We start from the raw sequence: 20364 nt of genomic DNA on the forward strand, positions 1-20364 counted from the left end.
CCCTTGTTGGGAGAAGACGGTTGAGCATCCCCTTACCAGATGAATACGAGAGGATCTACCGAGAAAGGTAGAGAGTCCGAAAATCATTCCCTCTGAGGCTACATTGGCTCTATGGGAGTCATTGAGCAATTCTGATACAGTACTTGATATTTGCTCAATACTCTCAGAGTAGGGAAAGGGGGAAGGCATATCCAATACTTTCCTAAGAGTAGATAAAGGAGCAGGCATATGAGTCTGAACCAGGCCAAACTTTAAGAAACGCATCCATCACTCAAGCCTGAAGTCCCTTAAAGGATTAGTAGTAGACTTGTCGTTCCAGTTCAGCCACATGCCGTAAGTCCACATTTGAGCGCTCCTCTAATTCCACAGCAACTGTCAGACTCATGGATGTACTGACCACTCTGTAGGTAGGTTTGTCCTTCCTGAATCCTCAGTCACCAAAAACAATTTCCTTTTGCTGAATGAACTAGCAAACAAATATTATGTCTTTCACTTCACCCAAAGAAGTAGTTCCACTACGACTAGTTTCCGACCACAGATAAACCTGCTAGGAATCTTCGATGGTCTTTCCACCACCTTGATGTCTCTGTAAGGTTTAGCAGGTGCAGTGTTGACCATTCTATGGTGTATTGTAAACCAGTGTAAAGACCCTTGTCACAACTCTTCATTTTGTGTTACAAGACAGAGGGAAAAACAAAACCCGGATGTAGGTTTAAGAATAAACTTGAGCACTCTTGGTTTCAGCGCCCCTCCTAAAGAACCTGGCCACAATGATGGTCCTTGATTTACTTGAAGGTTTAATGACTGCTTGCTATAAGTTAAGTATACCTTAGTTTTACCAGACCACTGAGCTGATTAACAGCTCTCCTAGGGCTGGCCCAAAGGATTAGGCTTATTTAAAGTGGCTGAGAACCAATAAGTCTGCAAACTGTTATGCTGAGACCGCACTGTAATTGTACCTAATTTTATTCTGACAAGTTCTCCAGTGAGGTCAAGTTTCCTAGCAAAGAAAGCTATTACCACACAGGAAGTCTCCTTAAAGACTAAAATTCTTCCAGAAGCAAGAAGTGCCTAGTATTTGTCTTCCAATAGAAAAGCCAGCAAATTGCAAAAGTATACCCTCATCACCAGATAAGAAAGGACTGAGGAGAAATTAGGGAAGTTGACTGAAAATCATAATACACAGAGACTGAGCCAGGTGAAGCAACAGATCCTTGGCCTTTGGAATACTGTCGACAGAACTGGCCAACTTGAACCAGTAGACTCGGTAGAAAAGAATTCTCACTCCTAAAAGACAACACCATCCATCTGTGGGCAACAAATTACTTGTGAATACTTGAGGCAGTGTACATCAGCCGAAACAGTGCCTTGAGCAGGAATACCTTCCCTGCAAATGCACATCAAAGGAGCTTGCATGACTGAAGATGTATCTGAAAGAGGAAAATGCATCCCCCGAAACATCCCATTATTCTTTTGAATAGTCATTAAAACCATGCTGGAAAAAAACCAAAAAGAATGGGAACAGATGCATACAGTTGTTCTGTCCCGATATGCCCAACACTGGGTGCCAATCTCCAGTTGCTTATGGCAATAGGAAAAAGTAGGAGGTAAAATTCCAGGGAATTGCCAACACCTACTCCATTGCATTCACTCTCCTACTGAAGAACGAGATACTTCTGCTGAAGAAGACACAAAGGAACAGCTATAGGAAACTAAGCCAGCGGGGGGAAATCCACAAGGAATCCTAACTCTCCTTTAGTGCCTCCACCACTTTAAGGCACTGCTCCTAAGACTCGCCAAGCATGTCAGAAGGCCTGCAATTCGCCTCCTACTGGAATTTGAGGGCTAAATGGATCCCAGAAAGAGGTAGGACTTGTACCAATACAGTATATCCTTCCTTACCAACTTAAAGAGTCAGGCTTAGGAAGGCAACCCAATGGAGAAACCGAAACATCTGCCATATCCTGTGCAGAATAAGCCTTTAAGAGATAATAAAGGAGCATCAGTGTTCTCACTTCTTCAAAACTGAGTTAGTATAAGCATGAGAACATTCGCCTACTGTGTCAAAAACAGGCTTGACCACAAGTCAAAAACTCTAACACTCTTCCTTGCTAGAATCCTGCTTGTGCGCTTGTGCCACAAACACTTTAGCTGGTGCCACAAACTACCTACGCTGGTGCCACAACCACACTAACTGGCACCTCAACCTCTCTAAGCTGGCGCAGAGAAGAGGTAATCATACAGAGCATAAGTTCAGTAAAACATAAAACTTCAATAATCTAAAGAGACCTTGACAACAAACTCTGCATCAGCATGTCCAAAGTGCTTGTCAGTCTTGAGTATGTACATCTCTTCAAAGGAACGAGACAGACAAAGAAAAGCAAATCTTCGACCGAAAATGGTTTAAGTGCCGATAAAGCGCCAATATCATACAAGGTGGTTCTCCGCAAATTCACAAAACCAGAAGACAAGTGCTGGCACTTAAAAACGACAAATTTTTAAATAAATTTGTATTTTTCATAACTAACAAACCTAAGGTCTTAACATAAGGGAAAATTCTCTAACGCCAGCTGGAGTCTGGTTAAAATAAGTTACAAGGAATTGGTGGCATCAGGAGTGGCCAAGATGGCGGTGAGAAGGAGGAGGAGCCGACCTCCCAAGACCCATCATGGAAGCATCACATCAGTTTCTCTGGCCCAGGTAAAATATGGCTTGAGGTGGGCAGTATATGTTAAAACCACAGGTTTGTTAGTTATGAAAGATATGAACTGATTTAAAAATTTGTCATTTGTTCATACATAGAACAAACCTTCGGCCTTAACATAAGGGAGACTTACTCTTGGAGGGAGGACAGAGAAGCCTCAGAACCGACTGGAGGTTCAGCTCACCTGGGATCACTTTCTGGCCAAAGAGGGACATAGGAAGGAGTCATATGCCTCTGAACTGTAAAGTAAAAGGTTACTTGCCAGCAAGACATCTGGGTATTTTTCACTATGCAATATTCACTAATTACTATATTTTCATATAATTTTCATGACTAAATGCACCTTTTGTGATAAAACTATTAAAATACTCAGGTATAAGCATTTTTAGAGGGTTTTTTTTTATGTTTGAACTATGAAAATAGGCAGTTCTAAGTGTTTTTTGGGGGGTTTTAAATATTTGCAGATTTTATCTATGTGTGTGTGTGTGTGTGTGTGTGTGTGTGTGTGTGTGTGTGTGTGTGTGTGTGTGTGTGTGTGTGTGTACGCATCCTCCGCGAATACAGGGGGTTTACTGTAACTCACTATAGACACATTATTATTAATGACACTATGGCAGGCAGTCCCTGGTTATCGGCAGGGATTCAGTTTCGATAGCGTGAAGACAAGCGAAAATCACCAATAACTGAAAATCGGAGATTGCTGACACTTATCAGCACTGATAACCAGAGATCAGCACCTCTGTTCGGTATGTACTCAGCTTTTTCACATTGAACAGCGCTGATAAGTGGAAATTGGCGCCTATCGGTGCCGAAAATTGCAGATTTTCATCGCTAGACAAACCCGTAAAACTGGACTGCCGATAACCAGAGACTGCCTGTAGATATATAATTAGTCCTATCAGTGCTATCAACCTTATACTAGGTGCTGATGAGGTTAGAAATCACATACATTGTGATAACGTTTACAAAAATGATCTTTTGGCTAACGCATTAAACAAGATTCAGAGAGTGAAAAACAAGAGGCAGGCAACAGAGAGCAGAACCACAGTGCCCAGAGAACTGACCTGGTTCCCTAGCAGTGGACCCTTCAAACTGTCACAGGGCAATCCTAGGATTGGGCACCAACACCTTAAATCTTACAAAGGAATGCAGTAATCATTCCTACAGAACCTGATGTTCTTGGCCTTGATTTCAATGGAAAGCATCCTAGGAAAAATAAATGTACAGTACCATCATAGCAGCAAACAGCCAATACCACGAAATAACAAGTGCCTATAGACAATGGCGGCAAGGAGAATTCTGATACAAGGTAAAACATTCAAAGCACACCTGGTGGAGAACAGGTGTGCTAGACATTCAACCAGGCAGCTATTTGATCTTTTATTATGCTTGAATGCTGACTTGCTTACTGGCATGGAGATATAAGCTATCTTTAACATTAGGTAAGATTCATCCCGAATAAAGCAGGTTCATGAACATTCATAAACACTGAATGATGATACTGTACATGAAAAAGTTTGTACAAAAATATACTTATGCTGTATTAACACATGAATACTACCCAACTCTGAATAGCAAGGTGGAGAAGCCCATCTGCTGACCATGCAACAATGATTGCTGCTACCAAAAGGCACTGAAACATGGAAATATTTCACAATATTTATTAATAATAACGAAATTCACCAAAAAATATGCTTAATCACAGGAACAGAAAAGAAAATGATTCTGAAAAATTAAGTGTGAAATAATGGTAAAGGAAAATATAAAAATTTTAAAATCAGCTAAGAATGCCCAAGAGAAGCTTGCTGGTAGCAATGTGCACACATAAGAAATGAAGTTTCATTACACAGAACCAGAGATCATGCTCTGATGCCAATAGACTAAATTATATAATTTCTATGTGCAAAAAAATTCCTTGATTTGCAGACTCACAAATGAGGCTGTGATATAAAAAATGGGTTTACACAATAAACAACTACTTAGTAATAATAATAATTGTATATATAATAATAATAATAATAATAATAATAATAATAATAATAATAATAATAATAATAATAATAATAATAATAAGCAACCTCACCTAGAAATAGCTGAAAAGACATCTCTTCAAGGATTCAAATAGCTGACCAGCAAAACACCAGGATAACATACCATCCATTCAACCACAAAGGTCCAATAAGGGAAAAATCTGATATGCTACTGCATATACCTGGAATCACAATGGGACCAACCACTCCACCCATGTCAATGATTTTTCCCCCTTCCCACCCTACTGCTGGTTTTACACACTTCACTACCCTACCATCAGTGGAGGGCCAAAGAGTGAGTTAAACCACAGACAGGAATGCTATGGCCACTATGATTCCCAGAATATTCAGCAGCATATTTAGTTCCTTTCATTTTAAGCCCTCAGTATACTAGTGGATACAGTGTTGGCTTGGCATTTCACTTGACAGTTCCAATCCTTAAGTATAAGGTTGAAAGTGCTGAAGACAAAATACTATCATGTTCACAGTATTTTGTTAAAGACAATTTACTCTTATATTCCCAGTATTTCAAAGGACTGCAGATGGGTTGTAGATAGTATTTTTAGTGAGCTTAAGACCACCAAGTCTGGTGTTACACAAAATGTTTTAGGAGTCATAAGTACTGTAGTGTTTGGAACCTCATATTTTAAGCCTTTATCAGCAGGAAGATGATAGTGTGTCAAAACTCAAGGCTAATAAGATAATTTAATTTAAACCATCTATAAACCCACCCCCTTTGGGTGAACCACTGGTTCGAATGTCTTATTGTTTTTAGTCTGTTTAAATATCTTGTTGTTTTCATATTTCTCCATCCACTTTAGTGGGGAAGCTGGGAGGGTGATTACAAAATAGAGGCAAGTGTTTAAAAAATAAATTTTATCTTAAAAATTTAAATTTTTAAAATGAATCTTACTTCTCTAATATGTTCGCTGATTCCCACATTAGAATAGGAGGTGGGGAACCAGCGAGGACAAATTAAAACCCAGGGAGAACAAACAATTCCACAAGGAATAAGATGCTACTCACCCAATGATTAGGTGCCATCAGCTGGTAATGTACTGCCACCAAGTGAGGAGTAATTCAATAGGCAAAAATGAACTCTGAATCATGCTGAAGGTTCCTGTAAAGGTATACTGCTCTCTGTCAAAAGAAGGACAAACGGCCTTGTGCCTATGCCACCAGAACAATGATGGTAAAAATGAATGAAGGCTCTTAAGTAACATAAAATAGGCATCTTCAGACTCCCCAAAACTCTATGTATTCCTAACTTAATACCAAAGGAACAAGTGGGGCTACTTAAATTGTAGAGGATATGAGTTCCAGGACCCTTTGTATCATACCAAACAGGGAAAAATCATAAATGTCTACACAAGAACAGTCTACAAGCATTGCACTACCTTCCAAGCCTGAGGGTCCTGAACCAGAGAGCAGTACATCAGTAGGTGACTGTTGAATCTGGTGGCAAAAAGGTCAACGAGAGGGGTGCTCCAAAGTTTCCACAAGTCCTTGCATACCTGTGAATGCACAGTCCATTACAAAGACAGAAACTGAAGATAGAATTTCATCTTCCTGGAACAAACTGAGACTACAAAAGACTGTTTCTCTCCTCCGCCCAGGTGAGAATGCAACTTGTGAGCAGATACAAAGACTGACTTTGTGCTCCCTTGGTTGTTAAGATAGCCAGAAAGTGGTATTGTCTGAATAGAGAGCCACCTTCTTGACTTGCACAAGCTCCTCCCATGCTAGAAAGGCCTTCCAAACTGCCAATATTTCCAACTGGTTTATGTGAAGCTCTTGCTCCTCCACTACATGCACCAGTCAACGCATCTAATATAATGACATAATGCACGGTATGGGTCCATCACCTGCTGGGAGACACCTAGTACTGAATGAGGAAGATGGCCCCACTACCTTAGGGGCTCCTTTAACTCACTTAAGACAAACACTTTAAAAAAAGAGTCCGGTTGAACACTAGTTCAGAGGTTCTTGAGGAAGAACCAAATGGTCTCATTTTCATCTGGTACCAGCTTTTATCCAGGGATGACATGTGTCCTAACAGACAGCTACTTCATAGCTAGCAAGGGAGCAAAGGACAGAAATTCTTCAAGAAAGTCATCTACTTGCTTCCCCTCGGAGAAACCAAGAAATTCTCTTTATCCAACTGCATTCCCAGGTATGAAAATCTCTGTCACAGTTTCAACCTTGGTTAGGGTAAAATGAGTAATATTCCTTGAACACTTGTAAACTTAAAAGAGTATCCCTTGCCCTCATGATCCTTGCCAGGCTTACCTGCTGCTTTGCTTTATATCTTAAACCCTGTGATACTTGTTGAGTCAGCTGCTGCTTAGTTTTTGGTGCCTAAATGCCTGCGAATGTCCCAAAAGTAATCTAGTTTCTGCCTCTTCTACTTCCAGTACAATACGGTAAACACCCCGTATTCACGGACTCACCTATTCACGGATTTCTCTTTGGAATGTATATACACATTATTCGCGGAAAATTCACTCATTCGCAGTATTTTTCACTGAGAAATATTCACTAATTACTGTATTTTCATATCATTTTCATGACTAAATGCACTTTTTGTGATAAAACTATTAAAATACTCAGGTATATAGTATTTTTAGAGGTTTCAATGTTTGAACTATCCAGAACAGGGGTAGTTCTGAGTGTTTTTTTGAGGGTTTTAAGGTATTAGAGTATTTTAGCTGTCCTTGGGGGTGTGAGTATTCATCCCCACGAATGGGGGTTTGCTGTAGTGCCAACACCAGCATCCAATAACGAATGCAAGGGGGTGTTGTGCTAAAACCTCAGCCTTCTGTGCCACAGAAACAGTGAGGGACAAAAATGAGCATAACTGCTACTGGTGTTTAAAGATGAAATTGGTGAAAGCGTGTATGGATTTGCCTAGTGTCTAAAATCGTTCTATCTAAACAAACTACATTATCACCTTAGTCATTCCCAAAATGTTATTGTTCTTGAAGGAGGGCAGAAACAATCTCACTCACTATATCATCTAGGACTACAAGAGCATGAGGGCAGAAACAATCTCACTCACTATATCATCTAGGGCTACAAGAGCTATCTCCAAAATGAACATTTTTTCCATAAAGAAAGAAGACCCCACAAAAAACTGTAACTCTAAAGGAGTTAATACTATCTTACCCAAAGAGACACCCTCTTCTTATTCGAGTACAAAAGTGAGAAAATATTTGCATCTCTGATAAAAAGAACAAATCCTGGTAACTGGGTTTCATAAAATATAGCCTTTCTCTCCCTGACAGAATTCTAGAAAGGAGGAAGAGCTGCTGGGAAAAAACCTTTTTCTATAGCAACCTTGCATCAAAATCAAACCGGTTTAAAGATGACTTGGCCAATTTAAGGGATGGAAGAGGCTCCACCCTCAGTTCAAGCCTAGATGTCATAAGCAACCTAAAATCTTGAACAAAGGTTTCTCAAAAAATCGGGCACTTATTAGCACACAGACTAATCAATCTAAGAAAAGTCAATGATACTTCATGCTCTTCCTCTCCACTGGAATCTATAACAAGTGCTTCTGGCTCTTCAGAAGGGACCACTGGGGAAACAGGGCAATGGCAGCAGAACCCTCTGCTCCCTGAACAGAAAGTAGCTTCTACTCCTCTAAGAAAGCCTTCAGCATAACAGTAAAGTCTTGCTCCACAGAAGTTGAAGAGCTGGTGCCAGCTTGTCCCTTGGTACCTGACTCCAGAGATATTGCAGCACCTTGAACAGAAACATTCAGTGTGCTAACATGCTCTTGTGCTGATGAGGTGGCTGAGGACAAAATTGAGACTGCCAAAAAAGCAAAATCTAGAGGAGGAAGAGCTGAACTACAAAGTTCCACTACTGGAACAGCCACCATCTAAAGCAAAGACTTGATTTGTCCAGTATGAGAGAGTGATGCAGAGGTGATTGAGAGCACTCCGAAGGCGTTCAAGATGACTGAGAATGCAATCAAAGAGGTTTAGGAGAACTAGAAACTCATGCAGTGTCCAAGGAGACCCCTAAAGTAAATGCAGTTCTTGTAACAACTTAGAATGCCTGCATGAATCCAAGGCAATTGAAAACAAATGAAGGGACCAGGACTGCTAGCACATGTCTGCAGAGACTTAAGAATTCTGGCACAGCACCTGTGATGACCTTGAGTCCTTAAGTGTCACTAGAACATGAAGAGTAAGGCAAATGCCTACTCCTATGATCTGCAAGAGATCATGGACTTATGTGGTGTCAATTCAGGCTGGAAACGCCTATGACCAGAGGAAGCCTAGGGAGAAAAAGGATGTGAAGAACAAAGATGTTCATGCAGTTGATCCTGACTAGGAACAGAAGGGATATGTCTAGACCTACTCAAATGATCATCCCACACGTAATGCAAATCATGTGATCATGTTGAACTGGCAGAACCTAACCTTGGAAATCGAATAGAAGAGCACCTCCACAATGCTGCAGAAGCTCTTTCTGAGTAAGTAGCAGCCAGATGAGGCTTATGCACAACTCGAGATCCAGGATAAGGGATGGATTGGGCAGTTTACATTCAACAATCCTATTAATTTCAAGTTTTCACACACTGTCATCCTCCAGGATTGAGTCTAAAAATATAAATGCCATTGAGAGCTTGCTTAACAAGTCAAAGGCCTTTTTTTGGCTGGTACTGCATCAGTGTACATATGTTGAAAAATAAAGTATGGTATCCTTTTTGCACTAAAGAAAACTGTTAATTTCATAATTTCCAACTTAACGTTAAAGCCTACTGGGCGTATCATCGTCGACTAAAATTGTCTGTTAGGTGCCAAGTGGGCGTGCCGTCTGTCGACTGCAAAAAATTTCAACCGGTCAGCATTTGGACGAGTATAACCGAAAAAACGCAATTGTAAGCTAAAATCTTACATTCTAGTAATATTCAATCATGTACCTTCATTTTGCAACAAATTGGAAGTCTCTAGCACAATATTTCGATTTATGGTGAATTTTTGAAAAAAACTTTCTTATGCTTATATGACTTGATAACTCGGCGAAAAATTTCAAGAAATTCTTTTCGTCATTTTGTCGTAATTTTTTGCACTGCTATATTAGCTGTTACATAAAGTTTTATATATGAAAATGTGCAAATGAAAATAATTCTGGTTGTAGCTTTTATCGGATTTTGAAATATTTTCATATAATCACGATAACTGCCAAAATTTCATCGCCGGTCAACTTTGCGCTCGAGCGAAATGGTAAAAATGTAATTATGGCTAAAACTCTTACATTTCTAGTAATATTCAATCATTTTACCTTCATTTGCAACAAATTGAAGTCTCTAGCACAATATTTCGATTTATGGTGAATTTTTAAAAAAACTTTTTCCCTTACGTCCGCGCAGAAATTCTTTAAATCACGTTGTCATTAATGTTGCACTGTTTTATATTAGTCGTTACATAAAGTTTTATATATGAAATGTGCGCAATTTCATGTAAAATACAACAGAAAATAACTCATGGTTGTAGCTTTTATCAGTTTTGAAATATTTTTCATATAAATCACGATAACTGCCAAAATTTCAAAGCCAGTCCTTTAACTACGACGAAATGTTAAAACGCAATTATAAGCTAAAAACTCTTACATTCTAGTAATATTCAATCATGTACCTTCATTTTGCAACAAACTGGAAGTCTCTAGCACAATATTTCGATTTATAGTGAATTTCTGAAAAAAAAAACTTTCCTTACGTCTGATGATAACTCGGCGAACATCTCAAATTCTTTCGTCATGTTAATCGTAATGTTTGCATCGTTTACATTAGTCGTTATAAACTTTTATATGAAAATGTGCAATTTCATATAGAATACAACAGAAGATAGCTCATGGTTGTAGCTTTTGAGTTTTGATATATTTTTCATAAATCACGATAACTGCCAAAAATTTCAACCTTTAGTCAGCTTTAACTTTCGACCGAAATAGTAAAAAAGCATAATTGTAAGCTAAAACTCTTACATTCTAGTAATATTCAATCATTTACCTTCATTTTGCAATAAATTGAAGTCTCTAGCACAATATTTCAATTTATGGTGAATTTTTGAAAAAACATTTTCCTTACGTCTCTTGTGATAACTAAACCCGGAACATCTCAAATTCTTTCGTCTCGTTGTGTGTGTTGCACCATTTTATATTAGTCGTTACATAAAAGTTTTATATATGAATGTGTGCAATTTCATGTACAATGTGAAAATAACTCATAGTTTGTAGCTTTTATCAGTTTTTGAAATATTTTCATATAAATCACCATAAATAGAAAAATTTGACTTTTTGGTCATTAACTCTACGAAATGGTCGAAAACGCAATTGTAAGCTAAAACACTTACAGTCTAGTAATATTCAATCAATTGCTTCATTTCAACAAACGGGAAGTCTCTAGCACAATATTTCGATTTATAATTGAATTTTGAAAAAAAAAAAAAAAACATTTTTCGTCCGTTCTGAATTCATGCATCATTTTGTGATAATATTTTCTCTGTGTTGCTTTGCAATTAATTATGTACAATACAACTAAAAAAATTAACTCATTAGCTTTAACCGTTGTACTTACAAGCGCAATTTGTATACAATTATAAAAGTTTTTTTTTCAGTCATATATTCCAATATTTATATGATATTTTTTCATTTCTGATGGTTGCATACTAAGCTTCAGGCAATGACAAAAAAAAGGAGCCAAATAACTCTTAATCTTAAAAACTAAAGCGATGCTGTGATTTTGAAAAAAACTTTTTCTGTAGGCACTAACTCACGAGCGCGCGGAATAAGAGCGTTTTTTTAAATAGGGCTTTCGGCGTTTAAAAGGATTAGATACTTGGAATACAAATTAACTACATCAAGCCCTGCGGTTAATGGCAGTAACTAAATTAAACTCTTCACAGGTTTCCCTCATGAAGAAAGTAAAATGACTCAATGTACTTGAACTTTATACCAGGACATAACTCAGTTTGTCCTCCATACACATAATGTCCCTACAATATGAATGCTTGAACCCTTTCACATGTCTTTTATAAATTTTAAAATGTCATCCATTGTTAGAAACTCTGTGCTTAAAAACTGAGCTAAGCATAGCTCGATCCCCTTTAATGGTGGACAAAGACAGGGCTCTAGAGGTCCTCAGATTGAGGAGGAAGACTACTATTTGTGTTAAAGATGTCTCAGAAGACAAGACGTTATGTGCCTGAGACACCATTTACGAAAAACTGTCCATTTTGCTTGGTAGACGTCGCTAGAAGATTGTTGTCTGCATCTTGCGATAGCTTCCGCTTTCGCTCTGACCAGTTTTCTGACAGTCTGAAGCCTGTCTGAGCAAGAGTGGACAACTTTTGGTGGTATCTCTTGAAGTGAGGTTGTTTGAGTAGCCACGGTTTTGGGGGAAATACCCTCGGGAAGTCCACCAAAAGCTGAAGAAGTCTGGAAACCACTCCTTCATGGGCCAAAACGGGGCTACGAGGGTCACTGAGACGTTGTGGTGCGAGTCGAACTTGTTCAGCACTTCCCTCACCATGCTGAAGGGCGGGAAAGTGATGGGAAACACAACAGAGTCCAGTTGGGTTTTCCTATCCCAGTTGGCTTGTAGGTAGAACTGGAAGACTCTCATGTGGAGTCTGCCCAGCTCGATGAATGTCTCTATGAATGCTAGAGTCCCTAGTAGGCTCATCTGATGGGCCATACAAGACAAGAGGGCGAGAAAACTACGGAATATCTTGAAGCAGCTGGCAATTCTCCTGGGCAACGGAAAAGCCTGAGAACTGAGAATCATCCCTAAATAGAGAATCTCTTGTGTCGGGGCTAACTGGGACTTGGAGATTTCACGGTATTCTAGTTCCTGAGTAGAGGAAGAAATGCAAGTCGCCCGTGCACTTCTTCGAAGGGGCTCAAAGAAGCCAGTCGTCCAAGTAAAGGCTGATGTTGATGCCGATCAGATGAAGCCATTTTGCGAGAGGGGTGAGGACTCGGTAGCCGCCGAAGGAGTGCCATGGTGGGGCCAAGAAACAGAGAGGCCCAAGGTGAAAAACTTTTGCCCTGGAAGGCGACCCAGGATACTTCCTGAGTCTGGATGGATGGAGATATGGAGGTACAGTGAAGCCCCATTATTCGGCGTTGTCAACGTTAAGCGGACTCAACGCGTTCAGCGGGTTTCTCTGTGGAACATATCTAGCCATCGTGTGGAAAAATTCATTGATTCGGTATTTTCACCTGAGAAAATATTCACTAATTACTGTATTTTCATATAATTTTTCTTGAATAAATGCACTTTTGTGATAAAACTATTAAAATATTCAGGTATAAGCATTTTTAGGGTTTCTGTGTTTTAAGCTATCAAAATGGGCAGTTCTAGAAAGTGTTTTTAGAGGGTTTTAAGCATTCATGGTTGACCCATTGGCGGTGTGTGGGGCGCCATCGAGGCCACTGAGGTTCACTGTATGTGTCTTGCATATCCGCGTTATCATCAGTCGTCCAGGTGAATGGATGATATGATTTCAACTAGTTCATCTCACCTTAGCAGTCTTCATATAAAGAGATTGAGGCGCTTACGCCGAGGACTGGTCTCAACCCCCAAACGCTGGGGACTACAAACAGGCAGTTGTAGAAGCCCTCTGTGCAGGTGTCCTCGACTTCTTCTATGACTCGCTTTAGAAAGAGAGTGGATACTTCCTTTAAAAGGGCCGAATGCTTCTCTGAGCCTTTTGAGTATGCTGTCAAGACGATGGTAGAAGTGACCAAAGGAGGGTTCTTCATGAAGGGGTAGAGTAGCCCTCCTTCAGAATCTTGACAATCCACTGGTCTGCCCCTCTGTGACTCCACTTCTCCCAAAAATGGAGAAGTCTGGCTCCTACTGGGGCACAAAGGACTTCGTCTTCATTTCTTAGACACAGCCTTGGGAGAGCTCCTTCCCTTGATGGCTCTGGGTGGGAACTGGACGTTGGTGCGAGACTTGGGCTTGCTTCCATGAAAGGGATGTTGTTGAAGCAGAGACTGTCTTCGGCACAAACGATGACAATGAAACTTTGGGGCGCTTGGAAGACTGTGCTATGAGGTCTTGAGATGACTATCGACTGAGGGAAAAGGTGAAGCGAATCCAAAGGCAAATATAATAGCACCAACCTCTGTGACTGTGTGACTCCTCTGGTGGTGAGGGCACCAGTTCTCTTTTCTCAGAGCCCCGAAAGAGAGAAAAAATGCCACAAGTTCTGAGAAGCCATCCTGATGGCTTAATCTCTGCTAACAGGAGCTCACATAAATCCATCACAAAGTGCTGATCCATGTCCTTGTGGTCTTCCATCTCCTTGGCAAGGGCACCTACTGTCCAGTCAAGGAAAGTAAAAACCTTGAAAACCTTGAAGAGGTTCTTAACTTGGTGGTAAAGCTCTGTCGAAGAGACCACAATCTTTCCAGAAGCGAAGGCTGAGCAACGGGAAGAGTCGATGAGGCTGGAGAAGTCCCCCTTGGGAGGAGGCAGTGACTCCCAAAGAGAGAGCTTCCCCGGTGGTGTATGACAGGTATCTCCTCTTAACTAGATGAGAGGGAGGATGGGCAAAAGTAGCTTTAACTTGCTCCCTCTTAGCAAAGAGCCAGTCTCTGATTTCCTTGATCGCTTTTTTGGACAACGAGAAAAGAACCATCTTGGGAAGCCTGGAGCTATCTTCTGGGAGGTTCCTTGTCAGGAAGGAAGAAGCAGGAGAGACTGGGGCAGCTGGAGTGAAAAAAAGACTGAAAACTCACCAACAGGTAGCGAAGAAGAGCTGCATATGCCGAAGGAGGGGCAGGGTCTTGGCTGAACTGCTCTTCTTCTTCAGAAGTGATTGGAGATAGGGATAAGTCATGAGCAGGCTTGGAGGCGGGAGCTTTCTTGAGGAAGCTCATGCTTTCAGACAACTGTTGCTTGATTGGTGCCAAAGAAGGCTCATCTTGTTCTAAGGTAGGCACTTGGCACTCAGGAGAAGTAGACAGGTGATGAAGGGTTGGTGCCAGATGCTTGAACTGGTGCTGGGCAATTGGCCGGTGGTGCCAGGCACTTGGGAGCTGGTGCTGGACGCTCGGGAATTGGTACTGGGTGCTCGGGAGCTGGCACTTGGGAAGAGATGGGCGCTTCGACGACGGGCATCTGAAGTGGTCCTTTGGGCGCTTGAGACCTAAAGGAGGGCGCTCAACAGAAGGGAGAGAGGGACAGTGACCTTCACCTAGGAGAGCCGGCGGGACGGGTAGCCACCTACTCCACTTGCACTTCACTAGACACTACCACAGAACACTTTGTCCATTAGGACTTTCAGTGACTCCCTATCTCAGACACAGTATGCACTACCAGGTTTCACTTCTTATCAAACCTGGATTCAAGGTTGGCAATGGCACTGGGGTCGGAAGCATGGGAGCCGGGCATAGGAGTAAGTGGATTGATAGTAGGAGGGCTGGGAGTAGGAGAAAAGGCAGGAACAGGGAAAGAAGGAATAGCAGGACTAAGATCTGACTTACGCTTAGGGGTAGAATCTAGGCTAACAGAAGGCCTACGCTCAGCCCTAGAGGCCATCTTTCTCTTTCTACCCTTTTCAAGCTTACTAAGGTGAGATTCAAGAACCTTCCACTACAATTACTGCACATAGTGTGTGAATCATAACATACCTTAGTCAATCTAGTTCTACAGCTTTTGCTACAATAGCGAACAATAGAAGCACTCAAATCAGACACATCTAATTCCAAAAAGCTGACAAAAGCAAACAAAAGCTTGAAGCTACGCAAAAGCGACAATACTTCACCAAAATCCAGTGAGAAATAACCAAAAACCGGTGAAAAAAGCTGCAGCAAACACAACAATGCTGACTGTGTGAAAGGCAAAAACAGAATGAGGCTACCGGCTATATCGTTCCAATATTACCCGTTAAGTGGGCGGGGCTTGTCACCTACACTAACTATCAAAGTGTTACCGCAATTTTTAAATAAATGGCTGCTGTGCGACGTTAAAACTATAGCTACGGTAATTACTTGGGAAGTTACTTATATGAAACCGCAGAGTTTGTAATGCCATACTCATTTCAGGAAAATATAAACCCTGGAGACAACAATATTCAATATTAGCATATATCTCTTCTGTCGTCAGTGCAAGAGAGCTACATCCTTGCAGATAAAAAAAAAAGCTATCAAACATGTATAGATATAACACACAAGCAACTTCAACTCTAAAGCTATGCAATTCAACCTCCAGTCAAGTATTATTGTGTATGTGTAGCAATACTTTCTTTTGAAAGTAAACCTGAATCATTATATGTTACATAACCTGAGAAAACACCATGTACAGTGCCAAAAATTCATCTTATCTACCATCACAAGCCCCTAAAAAGTTCTACAAAATCACTGTATATACAATACCATAAAATTTCACATAACTGCTACAGAGTAACAGCACTATATCCTAACCTCATGGACGGTACTGGGATGTGGTGAAAGAAACATCCAGCGAAACATGGCAGCTATGATCAGAAATGATCCAATGATGACGAGGCCAACCCCAAGGTACCGGACTGGTTCGATATAAGCTTGAGCCACACCAAGCCAATTAAGTAAAACACCTGTCAAACAGAAAATATTAAAGGAGAGAAACAACAGGATTTTAGAAATGAGAACCACTAAAAATTCAGTAAACCACTTTAAAAAAAAAAAAACTAATTTACTGAAAGCTACAGAAACTCCAACTACCTCTTACGTTATCCAGGAACTTATGAAGGAAGACCCCTGAATGAGCTGACCCTTACCCATTGTGGTGGAAAGTCTACTCAGTTTGCTATACATTTCAAATCTTATGTCCTACATTTATGTTTTGGAAAGGGCTGCATGAAAAGACAAAAAAAAGTAGTTTCTTCTGATGCCATGATTACCAAGACTGCAGCAACATTATATAACAATATGTAATCCTACAATAGCTTACAATGCCATAAACATTTAGATTATTTTAGATTTAGCAGTCCACTGTAATTCTGAAATTTTAAACATTTTAAAACATCAAACATTTTGAGACTGAGGAGGGATACTATGATTTGGTATCAAAATTACAGCAAACAAAAAAGTACTGTAGGAACTATTCAAATACAGTAGCTCAAGGCCTGTGAAAAACAGACTAAAATGGGCACTTGCTTTACAAAAATCCTATCAAATAGCTAGTTAGCTCTTTAGCACAAAGATATTTTCTACAAGTATGAATCATGGCCAAATCTTTCTTCAAAAGAAAGTAATGCAAAGAAACAAGAAAAAATGTTAAGGATACATGGTAATTCAGGTTACACTTGAATACCCACATGCTTTGAAAACCTGAGTTGTATTTTTTTAAATTACCCAATAATGCCACAAGTAATAAAATATAACTATATCCTCAATTTACATAAAATGTACATATAATTACATTGCACAATGAACACATGCTACCCAACAAAAGAACTCAAATAATTTTAGAAATAGTCACCAAAAGTCTACATTGTCAGTATCACTAAATTAATTTTACTTAAATCTTCACTGTGACCACTGCCTTCTATTAAGAGCATAATGACTTCAACACAAATTTTCTTCAACTGATGACAACAGAGTTCTCAAATAATTTTTGGTATTGTACAGTTCTGAATGAGTAAAGAATACCTGAACCATCATAAAAACATTAAAACTGAGAGAAAACTGTAATACACAATAATCTGGCTCTCAATAGGCTAACTGTGCAACTCCTAAAAACAAGGTCTAGCTTTCAATAGGGACAATTGACTATATTCTTAAAAAAAATGAAAAACCCTAATCACAAAATGTTATTTAATAAGAGACAGAGTCTGGATAACATCAAGAGTAGGAAACAGTGTCTGGAAAGTATTATTTAGCCTTAAAAATTATATTTTTATAATAAAATAATTTTATATATACTGTACTTACCAAGTACAGTAATTACATAGCTATAGTTTCCTCTTGCACAGCAGCTTAAACTCAAAAATTCCCAGGTAACGCTTCAAAGTTTAGTGTGACTGGTCCCGGCCACTAACAGGAATACCAGGAACTACTCAGCAGATCATGTAAGTACTTGGTAAGTATATATAAAACTTTATTATAAAAATGTCACTTTTATATAAGTAACTTACAAGTAATTACACAGCTGATTCCCAAATTGACAAAAGGTGGGACACATGGACATGTTCTGCTCCTAAACATTATTTCATGTGCTGTACATATTGAATTTGAAATAGAAAAAGTTGCTAGCATTGAATACAATGCTTATAGTTCCTCATTAGTTAAGAGAGCCTAGAGTAGAAAATTGCCTCTGAGTGGTGCTCAACTTGACCTGTAGTGGCATGGCAGTAAAGCCGTGGAGCGCCTCTACCTAAGTGGGAGCCTTGCAGCCAAGGAGCAGTCCGATGGCTAGCAAAGCATACTGTAATTGGAATTTTTGCAGCAAAGGAGCTAACTGAAGGCTAGCAAAACTTCAAAAAGTGCCCTTGACCTGGGTGCAGTACCACTATAAAAAACAACCACATAACATTGTCACCTGCTGAAATAAAGACCATGACCCATCCACTGAGAGAGGTGGGTGCTCCAGGTACATTGTAACCCCCGGCTCTCACAAAACTTGGCACCTTACTAAAAGGTGAAGAGATAGTAGGAGCAAACCCTATGCTTCCTTCCGCAATGCCAAACCAGTTACTAATAACAGCAAGGTACTACAAAAAATTTTAACAGTTTTAACTTTTCTGAAGAGGTGAGAAATGAAAATTGATTACACTTCCAGTAGGTCACTGTAGGATGGACGTTAGGAACATATAAGCATGAAGGCTAATGAGGTGGAAGTTGTTCTGATGTCTAGCTTTTACTTAAAAGTAGGCCCAAGGCTCTCCTGAAACTAAGACTGGTCTCATAGATCGAGTCCATCATGAAGAGGAACAATGCATTCTTAGACAGAGGGCGAAAGAGGGTCCTTGTCAGAACACTAAAGGTCATGAATGGCCCTCTATGCTTCTAATCCTGCTCAGGTAATACCTGAAAACTCCAACAATAGAAAGCTTCCTACTCTTCCCCAGAGTCAAGGATGTGGGGAAATTTGGTGCCAGATGATCGGAAACTGGCGCCAGGCGCTGGGTGTACAGAGCTGGCGACAGGATGTAGGTGACGCCAGCTGAGCTGGTCGCCAGATAACTAATTGGGCAGGAGCTGGTGGGCACTCCTTGAACTTGGGGTAGATCTGGCTCCAGGCTGTAGCTAGCACTAGGCAAGCTGAAAGTCAGGTGAGGTAAAGGCTCAGGCTGGAGGACGCTCCTGGGAGCCTGGAGCACTGTCACCGGCTGTCAACACCGTCTTTTCTTCCATTAAGTTCTTGAGAGAGAGAGAGAGAGAGAGAACAGATCCATGTCATGGAAAGATCCTCGTTCTCGCTTAAAAAAACCCAGGATAAACGACCAAACCGCATTACTAAGCCAGACATAGCTTGATACCCCTAAAAAGGAGGAACGTGAGAGATTCTATCTCCTCTCTGATAAAAAGGCAATGCTACCATTAAGTCATAAGTGTCTCAGAAGAAGAAACTTAGAGTCTGAGACACCCGATTCGGAACATGGTTCACTTAGATTGGTAGTCTGAGCTAGAAGATGACATCTGCTTCTTTCAAATCTCTTGTAGCACCTCTAAAAAAACCCATCCTTCCTGACAAGCACCCGGACAGTCCAAAGTCTGTCTGCATAAGAGCGTACCACCCTTGGTGGTGTCTCTTGAAGTGAGTTGTTCAAGAAGAAACAAATAGTGGAAGGATTCTTGGAGAGTCCACCAATCAACCATAGCAATTCAGGAACCATAAATTATGGTTCAGAACGGGACTACAAGGAACGTCATAACGACCTGACTAGCCTGAGAAAGCTCAGCCCTTCCTTGACCATGTCGAACAGTGGAAGGCCGGCCTGCAACACAGAAATACATAACATGACAGTTCAGGGGATTCAGTCCACTCAGGAGTAAGAGTGAGCTTTTGACGGCTCAGTTCATCCACCATAAAATCCAGTCGGACTAGAAAAAAAACTCTATCATCCGCAGAAAAAACCTCTTGTCGCTTGGTGGAGAGAGCTAATGGAATACCGCAGTCTAGGAGTGAGCGAGGGTCGAGAAGAACTGAAGCCTTAGGCGAATGGCTCTCAGCTCTCTGAGCATATATGTGAAGGTTTGTTCTCCTGGGGACACGTCCTGAAAATTTCCCGGTTCTCTGAGCAGATGCCCTCTACTAGAGCAAGGAGTGAGAAGCAGTCTAATGCTAGTCTCATGATGAGGTACTTCTTCCAAAAGTCTAAATTCGGACAGATACTACCATAGGTCCGACTGAAAACTGGGTCTTTGGGAGAAAACAGCGGAGTCCGGTTATGATTCCTTGGCCTTATTGGTCTCATGGGACAGGCTGAAGTTCATGGTTAGAAAAGACAACAAAAGTAAGCAGAGCGAGGACTCAGTAAAGGTTTTATGCCATAGATGTCAAAGACTATATTCCCGCACTGAAAAACCCTTGTATTGTAGGACAGGTCTGAGATATCTTCCGGAGTCTGTATGTGGACATGAAATGAAGTATCCTACATGTCCAGGAACTCCACCCAATCGTCC

General features: G+C 40.5%; 1 protein-coding gene across 5 annotated transcripts in view; it reads right to left on the bottom strand.

The window, feature by feature from the left end:
* Positions 1–20364, bottom strand: part of LOC136834417 (uncharacterized) — a 442334-nt gene that overhangs the window by 63568 nt on the left and 358402 nt on the right. For all 5 annotated transcript variants that reach the window (XM_067096992.1, XM_067096993.1, XM_067096994.1 and 2 more), the window contains one exon: positions 16180–16331. In XM_067096992.1, coding sequence (XP_066953093.1) covers positions 16180–16331 — 152 coding nt within the window. The remainder of the gene's footprint in view (positions 1–16179; positions 16332–20364) is intronic.

The sequence above is a fragment of the Macrobrachium rosenbergii genome, chromosome 53, assembly GCF_040412425.1.
Source record: "Macrobrachium rosenbergii isolate ZJJX-2024 chromosome 53, ASM4041242v1, whole genome shotgun sequence".
Lineage (NCBI taxonomy): Eukaryota > Metazoa > Arthropoda > Malacostraca > Decapoda > Palaemonidae > Macrobrachium > Macrobrachium rosenbergii.